At 36.2% G+C, this 10,210-nt stretch overlaps 1 protein-coding gene and 1 long non-coding RNA gene across 5 annotated transcripts; one reads left to right on the forward strand and one right to left on the reverse strand.

The window, feature by feature from the left end:
* Positions 1–251: 251 nt before the first annotated feature.
* On the forward strand, positions 252–1,301 carry LOC109171532. Its single transcript, XR_002052609.1, has 3 exons — positions 252–703; positions 798–905; positions 1,006–1,301. It is a non-coding gene; the product is annotated as an uncharacterized LOC109171532 (long non-coding RNA).
* Positions 1,302–3,725: 2,424 nt separating this feature from the next.
* LOC109171543 (cleavage and polyadenylation specificity factor subunit 6) lies at positions 3,726–8,900 on the reverse strand. Of its 4 annotated transcripts, XR_002052614.1 has the most exons (3): positions 8,747–8,898; positions 6,046–8,122; positions 3,726–4,570 (listed from the first exon to the last, which is right to left on the reverse strand). XR_002052614.1 is itself a non-coding variant. In XM_019320583.1 (2 exons), exon 2 carries the CDS (start codon positions 8,084–8,086, stop codon positions 6,170–6,172), a length of 1,917 nt encoding a protein of 638 aa, XP_019176128.1. In that variant the 5' UTR covers positions 8,087–8,122; positions 8,762–8,900; the 3' UTR covers positions 5,713–6,169. The 4 variants fall into 4 exon arrangements, 3 of the variants coding, with proteins under 3 accessions (XP_019176128.1, XP_019176127.1, XP_019176129.1); XM_019320583.1 differs by lacking the exon at positions 3,726–4,570 and having other exon boundaries at positions 5,713–8,122; positions 8,762–8,900; XM_019320582.1 differs by lacking the exon at positions 3,726–4,570 and having other exon boundaries at positions 5,713–8,122; positions 8,722–8,900.
* Between the last annotated feature and the right edge of the window lie 1,310 nt (positions 8,901–10,210).

Raw genomic sequence — 10,210 nt, forward strand, 5'->3', positions numbered from 1 at the left:
TCTTACAAAATTATTTTGCAAAATTATACTAGGATGGTTCAAAAGTAGATACGTTGATTGATAAGTAAATACACTGGTTTATTAGTAAATACGCTGGTTTATATGTAAATACGGTGGTCCACCGTATTTGAGAAATGAAAATATTATCTCAACTTTCCCTTAGGCGAGATATAAAGAACCAATCTCACCTATGAAAAGACACTTTCCTTGATCCATAACCCATACAACACATTTCCTTGTCAGGATCCCATGTTATAATCTCTCCTCACCGGCAAATGGATCCTCTCCTTCTTCCTATTTTCTTCTCTTCTTCTCCTTAAGCTGTCGTCGAAATTGAGGGGGGATTGGGGAAAGTTAGAAGCATTTCAAGTACGTAAAATTTATGACTTATGTTAATACCGACTGTAATTGAACCCCAAAGAATTCATCGATTCTGTCTTCGTCCCTTCAGAGCTTCCTCTTTCGACGTCGGCAGAATATTGCAGCGAACTTCCCGCGAGTAAAGAGTAGAAAGCTAATAAATGAGTAGCACATGCGGTAATGCTTCGTCAAGTACAGGTCCCAAAATCCTATTAGCGAAGCCTGGACTTGTCACCGCCGGCAAGTTCAATCGCGGCGGCGCTGACCTTGTATGCCGGGGTCAATAGGTTCACTCAACCTTCTCTCTGACTCCTGGGAGTTCCACACTGATGGTTTCTTCCCAGTAATTACACTCTCACTTTTTTTGTACTCGCTAGTCGCTAGGAAAATCTCTGGATTACTTTTATGAAGATGTATTTGTTCGTATGTTTTTGCAGTTTTTGACTGATAATACGGATTTTACTATGGTGGGGTGATTGGTCCACCAGGGGTGGGCAAGTCAACTATAAAGAACAAAATTTATGGCTTTGATTCTAGCTCTCCTGGTATGCAATTTTTGTTTAGTCAATCAAGTAACAGTATTTGCAACAGCTCATTCAATTGATTTGAAAAGAATGCTTATTAGTTTGGATTGTAATTGTTTAGGAATGCTTCCTCCATTCGCAAAACAATCAGAAGAAATAAGGGCAATGGCGAAGCATTGTACTGTTGGAATCGAACCTTGGGTTTCATCTGAACGGATTATACTTCTTGATTCACATGTGTTTAATTCGTTAGTTAGTAACAATCAGTTTTTGGTGTTTTACTCTTTCCTTTGTTCACTGACAGCTTAAGGAGAAGAAGAGAAGAAAATAGGAAGGAGATACCTAGTTGTTGGCGGCCGGAGAACAGGATCGGCGAACTCAAATGGAAGGAAAAAAAAAAAAAAAAAAAAAAAAAAAGCAAATTACCTTTTTACCCTGATTGAACGGTGCATATTAACGGGTAACCACAGGTCCGTTACGGGAGGGACAATATATGTATTCTTTTGATAATTAAGGGACAACATTTACACCACTCATAATTCAGGGATGATATTGATAATTGACAAATTATAGAAGGGTATTTTTTTACAATTTTTCCTTAATATTAATATGAATTGATATTAAGTACGAATATTAGTAATATTTTTAGTGTGTTTTATTGTTTTGGATTTAAAAACTTTAAAGTTAAACTTGAACATGATTATAATATATTTATTATTAGTGTTTATATTTTTGTAATTTTTAAAGATATTTATTCATGGAAAAAAAACAAGGAATAAGGTTTAAATTGGTCATTGAACGTAACCTGGAAATGTAATTAAGCCACTGAACAAGAAAAATAGTGTAATTAGACCACTGAACACTCTAAATATATGCAATTTCACCTGATAGCAGGTTACCACCCATTTCATCAGTTTACTTGTTTATGTGGGTGATGAATTGTCATTTTAAATAATTTTTAATAATAAACTTTAAAAGTAAAAATAAAAATTAAAAAATTAATTAAATTCTTTAAAAAAAAAAAAAAAAAAAAAAGCGTTGGGGTGGCCGCCTGCCACCCCTTTCCAGCCCCCTTCCTCCTTTGTCCCCGGTTGGAGACGAAGAGACGAAGATAGATCCTTCACCTCCGCCGGAGACGAAGGAGGAGTGGGGGAAGGGGGTGGCCGGTGGCCGGAATCCGTCGCCGGAATTAAATTGACCTGTAATAACAGGTCAATTACCGGTTTTTGGGCTTCATCGACCCAATTTAACATGTTTGAGTGTTTAATTGACCTTTTTAATGTTTAGGGGCCTAATTGATCTTTAAGGTAAAGTTCAGGGGCCTATTTGACCCTTTTCTCTATCTAAAATTAACAAAACGACGTCGTTTTGGGAGGCGCGGGGCGCACATTGCTATGTGCGCCACGATATAACGATTGGGGTTACATGATCCCAAACTGGCGGGCCGACACGCAAAAAACCCACTAAAAATTAGGTCTGCGGTGAGATGGGTCGGCCTGCTTTGACAGTACTATTTGAGACATAATATCAAAACATCATAAGTCAGTCTATAAATGTGACTTTAGTCCCTCAATTTTTTTGAATTATTATTTTTGTACATAACTTTTCAAAAAATTATAGTTTTAGTCTCTAGAACAATATAACTGTTAAACTCCGTTATGATTTTACTTTTTACATGAGTATTTAATCAATTTGTTATGCTTCCTTAATTACAATCCTTTTCAGTCTTAATATTTCATTTGTAATTTTTTTTTAAACATAATTTTAATAGGTTCATGTAAGGAAAAACAAGAATGATATACCATAATTGAAGAGAAAATTTAAAGAAGTCTGATAATTATTTATTTTGCAAATGAAATACTAAATCCGAAGATGTTATAAAGAAAAAAGGTTACAAAAATAACAATACAAGTAAAACTCGTTGCTCCAAGTTTTAAAATAATTTTTTTTTAAAGTTAAAAGACGTATAGCAACATGTCACATTTAACGTGAAATATAACGATGTTTGCATCTCACTTTAATAACATTGTCAAAAAAAAAAAAGCATTGTCTATTCTCACATTTAATGTGAAATATAACAATGATGACATGCCCATCTTCTCACCAAAAACAACAATGCAGGAGGAAGATACCCAAACACAAAACAAACAAATACAAGGTGAATGTCAAAAGAGTAAGTTACTATTTGGTAGCATATTTAGCTAATCAATAAATTTTGTCTTATTTAATCACTATTAATTGTTTGACTTAATCAAACAATCAATATAAGTGTTTGATTAATTAGCTTTTTGTAACAACTTATTGCTCCAAAACGCTAAAATTTAAAAAGCTATTTTTTCGATCAACTTTTTGAGAAAATCATTTTGCATGTAATCAACTATCAGCTAAAATCTAATTTACCAAATATCTTTCTACAATCAGCTAATGCTAACAACTACTCAAACTCACTATTCACTAACTCAATCAGCTAACAGTTATTTACCAAACACCCCTAAAACAAAAACAAACAAACAAAAAGGAAAAAAATAAAATAAGAAGAAGGTGAAACTAAATGAGAAGAAAGAGCCATAGCAGAAAATTGCAGGAAAACAAATGAACATGAATGGCTTTGGATAAGAATCAACCACAAGCTGCTGGGCAGAAACAATTACAGGAAATTTGTTAACACTTAACAATGCTTCACATTCACAATACCACCAAATGAAGAAATCAATTGATGTAAACAAATGCAATTTATCGATGGACAAAGAAAATGATATAATTCTTACAAGGAAAAAAAAAAAAAAAAAAGAGGAAAATCAACACAATAATATTAACCAAGTAAAAAAAAAAAAAAAAAAAAAAAAAAAAAAAAAAGCCTGCTTACGATACAGAGGCAGAGGCAAACGAAAACGAATTTACAGACATCAACCCTCTATTGGATTTTACATGGACATTTTACAAGTGGGATATAATCAGGCTACACAAGCCAGCCAAATTTACAATCAGGATACAAACCAATTACAACACAAAAGATACAAAATTCTAATCATGGAATCTAATTACAATTCACAAAGTATACAATCCTAATTGTAAGAACAATTCCATAAATACATATGCAAATATGCAATCACCATATCCAATAAAGCCTTGAGATGGCTCACCGAGAATACATTTTGTAGTATCTTAAGCTCATAGTTTCATATGCTCCATGGAGAAATGAGTAACCCTCCAGTATGATAGTAATTGCTTAATTTTACAACACAAAGTTAAGCATACAACAGTTCTACCAGACCATCCCTAAAGTTGAATTGGAATTGTGTACAAGCCATCTAGTGGACAAGTATGGGGCTCAAACTTGGTACAAGACGCTTACAGGCTGATAGAAAGGGACAAGCATTAAAATGAAACGCTTACATGTTTGGAAAATACTACACACAATCTACCAAAACAGCTCAAAATGGGATTTGTAAAAGTACATATGGGAGACACATCCCTATGGCAATAACTGGCGACATGATTTGTAATCTTCTTTACAAACTTTCATGAAGGGTATATAGATTTCATGAGGAAAACAAAATACGGCCACATTCAATGGGCCAAAACACTAGGATTGTCAGAGAATTCATCCAAGTTAACTCATCTTCCTCCATGTAACCAACATATGCGGATTTAGACATGAAAACAAAGAGTTGCCTCTCTGCTCCCTGAATACGATAATTAAAGAAAAATTCCCATGTCAAAGTCCATCAAAAGAGATCAAATACTGACAGGACAACTATATTTGCACATAAAAATGCCCACCCCTAAACAAAATATTAAGCGAAGAGGAAAAAGTTAAATGGTACTTGTAGGAGATCAGACATGGCCAAAACAAATGCTTCAGATAAGTTTAGCATGCTCTTCTGAAATATTGTTAATTTCTTATTTATATCATAAAAATGTCACAAACTGGGCAGACCTAGAAAACAGAACTTCCCACGCAAGGCATCACGCAAATTTCAATCAGTGCCACACTGCCACATCTTAAGTTGTTCAGCATTTAGCAATGACCCAACAATGGCTATGCTTATCACTCGCACAAGTATAAATGAAAAACTAAAAGTTCAAACACACAAAAAACAAAAAGTAAATGTTATTGATTATGCACTTTGTTATGCCATATAGGTTTCTAGATGCTTTTAGCTGAATTCTTAGAAAAACAACAAAATAAAGAACACTTCACTTTGCCGTACTTTATAAGAATATACAGTCTCTCACCACCAAGGACTATTCACTTTTAAATATGGAGTAATAAAATATTTAGTATTAAAGTTCCATATTAGAATGCTCATCCCCATAAGTTAGTACAACATATCTTAGTGTGAACCATAAGAAGTTTTTTTTGAAAACCAAAGAAAAAGAACTGAACTGGGAAGCACATTATGCTTCAGGAATATCTTAGATGATCCATATAAAATGCTAAAAATAGTGTCACCACTCACCACCTAGCCTCAGAGAGAAAATTTCACTTCTTGGAGAATGCATTGTAACTTATATAGAACTTAAAATAACAATTACCAAAATTCAAAATTCATGGAGCATATATCATTAAAACAAGGACTGGCTCTGTAAACAAGTAATCACATCATCAACAACATTACTTCTTAAACCAGACAATGGAAAATCAAAAGAAATTTGAAAAAACAAAAGAAGCTTTCTTCATGAAAGAAAGGCAAATGCAACGAATATTTTAAGCAAGTCAAACTATAATGGAATATAACAGGAAGCCAGGAACTAGTTCAATAAGCAAGCAACCATATCATCAACAACATCACTTAAACCAGACAATAGAAAATAAAAAAGAAAGTTGAACAAGCAAAATAAGCTTTTCTTCATGAAAAAAAGGCAAACGCAAAGAATATTTTAAGCAAGTCAAACTACATAACAGTATATAACAATGTTCCTGGTGTCTCAAATTTCATAAAAAGCAAGGATAAAACCAGCTCAAGAGAGCTAATGGAACCAGAAATCCCTCAATCCTAGATAAAGATTGGCAGCAGGCAACAAGAACTCTCAAGTCCCAACACACTATGAAATCCCACAGAAGTCCTGATAAAGGTCCTCAGGATCATAAGACAAATATAATGTCTTGCACCAATGGTTCATAGCAAATAGAATAAAAGTTAAGCTATATTCTTACTTCATTGAATTCAGGAAGAATTCATATGCCTTCAAGCAGTCAGCATAGGAATGCAGTGAAAGGATAATGGGGTGGTAGGAGTCCAATTAAGACCATGTGAAGAATAACAGAGCATTTAGCCATGTTACTCTGATGGCAACCTTTTCCGCTTCCCATAGTCAGTATCCCTCGAACGAGATCGATGATCCTCTTCCTGCACTGCTCTGGATCTGCTTCGAGATCTTGAAGAATGTCCCCTATCATAGTCATCTTCATAATCTACCTCACGTTCTTTGTGACGGTAGTCCCTATAACCATCTCTCTCATCCCTGTACCTGTGCTCCCTATCATACCTGTCCCTTTCATACTCTCTATCATCCCGATGCCTCTTCTCAGAGTTACCTGACCAGTCACGTTCTGAAGCTCGCTCCTTCTCCCTGGAAGCAGCTGTCGACCTTGCTCCTTTGTCATGGCTGGCCTCTCCGTACCCATATTCAGATGCATTATCCTCACCACCATAACTTGACTCCCTGGTCCTTCTTTCATGCTCTTCCCCTCCCCACCCACCAGTGCTTGTATCAGTCCACATTCCTGGATGAGGACCATCCATCCCTGTCGTCCCCATCATCCCCATTCCATTGGCAGCCATCCCACGGCCAAAGAAGGCGGGATTGACATGAGGAGCCACTCCAGCAAGCCCCATTGGATTGACAGCAGGAAACGGAGGAAGCATCCCTGGGAAACCAGGGCCTGAAAAGCCTCCATAACCAGCTCCTCGACCCATATAACCAGGATCAAATCCAGGACCCATCATGCCCTGAGGATGCATAAGACCTGGAGGACCACCAAAACCAGGACCTGCAATGCCTTGTCCATAAGCTCCACCACTCATACTGGCATTGGCTCCAGGTACATTACCTACCATATTCTTTGCTCCCATAGCACCTCTTCCCCTTGCAGGCCCGCCACCAGGACCTCTGTTTGGCATTCCCTGTCCTCCTCGTCCCCAGCCACCCCTACCAAAATTCCTCCCTTGATCTCCACTGGGGAAACTTGTCCCACTACCTCTGTTCAGTCCTTCATTCATGGGCCTCCTTGGCTGAGCCTGAACTTGATTTTGGGTTTTGTTCATATAAGAAACACCCATCTGCTTTATTGTCTGAGGACTAGCAAATGCAACCACACAAGCTCGCCCATTGAAAAGGTGGCCATTCATTCCTTCTTTACAAGCAGCAGCAGCAGAAGGATCATAAAATTCGACTTGACAATAGCCTTTGGATTTACCACTAGCTCTTTCATCAAAAAATTTAATCTCCTTAACTTTCCCATACTGAATTAGCACACTCTCAATATCAGCATCAGTAGTCCACCAGTGCAACTCCCCCACAAAGAGCATTGTATTGCCATTTTCTATGGCTGGCCTCATCTGGTTCTCATTCATCATAGGGCTGTTCATGTTAATATTGGCATTAGAATTCATTTGATGAGCTGGCATCAATGGAGCACCTCTTGAGCCACCAGCAGCTGAATTCTGCAATGGCATAGACTCACTGACAGCATTGCCTGAAATATCAGCTGGATCAGAACCAGTCCTATGAGACATTGGAACTGATCCTTGAAATCCCATGTTTCCCACTTGAGGATCACGAGTCATTGAAGGAGGTCTTGCTTTTTCTGGGGCATCAGCAGCTTGATTGGGACCCCTTTCAGTTGTAAGTCCACTCTTTTGCTCAGGAAATCGCAGTCCAGAACTGGCAACACCAGGGTTCATCTCTTGTGATGTTATAGCACCCGCTCTTGGTTCAGACATACTATTTTCGGGAGCTTGGGATCCTCCATTTCCCACAGTATCAGGAGGTTTTGGTGCTTCAGACCGCTGCAGCTGAAGAAAACCCTCTCCAACATTAACATCATTGTAAAGATCATCATATTCATCATCTTCACCCATCATTTCCTCCTCTGCAAGTGCAGGGATAGTTCCACCTCCATTATACTGCATCTTTTGACTTCCTCCATATTCCTCATCATCAAAATCTAATTGGTCATCAGCTGTAGGATCCATTTATGCTAAATAGCAGTGTTGATTATTCACCTCCACCTAATTTAAAGCATATACAAATAATAATTAAATTCACATCTAAGCAACATAAATATGCACATCAGCTCTAAGGGAAAAAAATCAGGAAAATTCAAGCAGATAAAATCATAAAAACACAAAGGTGCTTCTGACTTTAACAAAGATGAGTGTCAAATAGCATAACTTTTGAAAGTAGCCCAATTAATGAAGTTTGTGAATTTAAGGTAACATGAAAATCAAGATCTTGCAAACATGGAAAGGAACAAAACCGTGTAGATCAGAGCAACATGTTCACTAGCATGTACAATTGATAATAACAATATGCGCCGTAAAAACCTATAGCACCCACAGCGAGAAATAAACAACACAACACACCAGTTGCTAAAATCTCGAACCCATTCTTTCAATACCCATATCCCAAATTCAAATAAAAAAATTGCATATTTATTCAACAGCCAAAGCATAAAGAACAGAAAAAAAGAATTGCGAACAATTATAATCGAAACCGCGATGGATTAATCACTAAAATAAACAATAAATGCGGAAATTTTGAAGAGAAATTGACTTGACTTAGTTTTAGGTTTATCCTTGGATGAAAAACAGGACAATGATTAAAATACCAGTAAGCTTACAGTATTTCCTTACACTTCTTCGTCTCACCTCCCAGCACCAAAACTCAGCTCCTTCCCTCTTCAGTCTCTCTCCCTATCTCTCTCTCTCTCTCTTTCCCCCCTTCTTCCGCTTCGTAGAATTACTGGTCCAATGCGAGTGGATTTTCTTTTCTAGTTTCACTTTTATTTTCTGGGGAGGAAAGTGTAAATGTCGGATATATTTGGTTCATTTAAAGCAATAATAGACATTCTATTTTTGACTAAATTTCTTTACAGCGTGCGAAGTTCCGTTGTCATGCTCAAAAAATAAATTAAATTAATTTTTTTGTGTATAAACCACGAGGTGAGGTGTTCCAAACCTTTGTTTGTCTGTTTTATGATCTGAGCCTACTCGACTAAATTTCAATCGTTATGCCATGGAATCGTGTTCATTATCCATCGTGAATACGGTCCCAACGGTGTTAGTGCATTGTTATTTTTTTTTTCTCCTTAATTAATCGCGTGACTTTTCTTCTTCATTTTCACATTTCGCGGTTTCACTTTAATTTGAGGTGAGCAATGATTTCGGACATTCATAAATTATGAATCCATGCTTGCACATTCACTTTGGAATCATGCCTACACATTCCCGTCCGAAACCATGGTTGCTCCTCTGTAGCGCAAGCTTCTTCAACATTTATAAATTATGAATTTTCCGTTATGAGATTATGAATTTACAGTAAATTCATAATCTCATAACAGAAAATTCATAATTTAATAAATGTTTTTCTTTTATGCGATTATGAATTTTCTGTTATGAGATTATGAATTTACAGTACATTCATAATCTCATAACAGAAAATTCATAATCTGACCAAACGCGCGCCGTTAACATCACATTCACGAATTTTATTTTTTTTTACGTAAAAACGACGTCGTTTGGACTCGTGTTCACCATTCATGGTGAACACGTTTTCAGGGCATAATATACCACTAAATCTTCATTCGCTTCGAGATACATGAAAGCTGGTCTAAGAAAAATTGTCACTTGTAAGTATCGAACCCTGATTATCCTTAGGGGGCGTTTGGTTCAAGGGATCTCAGATTACCTTGGTAATCTAAGAAAGGTAATCTTAGATTACCATGTTTGGTTTAGGTCATATGAGATGGAAGGTAATGCAACATTACTGCCACGTCAGAAATATGGTAATGTTGGAGGTAATCTGATTACCAAATTTTTATTAGGTAATGTGAGATTACTTTTAAATATTTCAAAATTGCCCTTGTTTATTTTTCTTTTATTCATCAGATGAATCTGAGAGACGCTCCACTAAGCTGCGAAACTCCATCCTATTGCATCGCTTCTCCATTATTATTATTATTATTATTATTATTATTATTATTATTATTATTATTATTATTATTATTATTATTATTATTATTGTTATTATTGAATTGCATCTTCACCGTATGCATTCCATTATTATTATTATTATTATTATTATTATTATTATTATTA

Source organism: Ipomoea nil, unplaced genomic scaffold, assembly GCF_001879475.1.
Source record: "Ipomoea nil cultivar Tokyo-kokei standard unplaced genomic scaffold, Asagao_1.1 scaffold0319, whole genome shotgun sequence".
NCBI classification, from domain to species: domain Eukaryota; kingdom Viridiplantae; phylum Streptophyta; class Magnoliopsida; order Solanales; family Convolvulaceae; genus Ipomoea; species Ipomoea nil.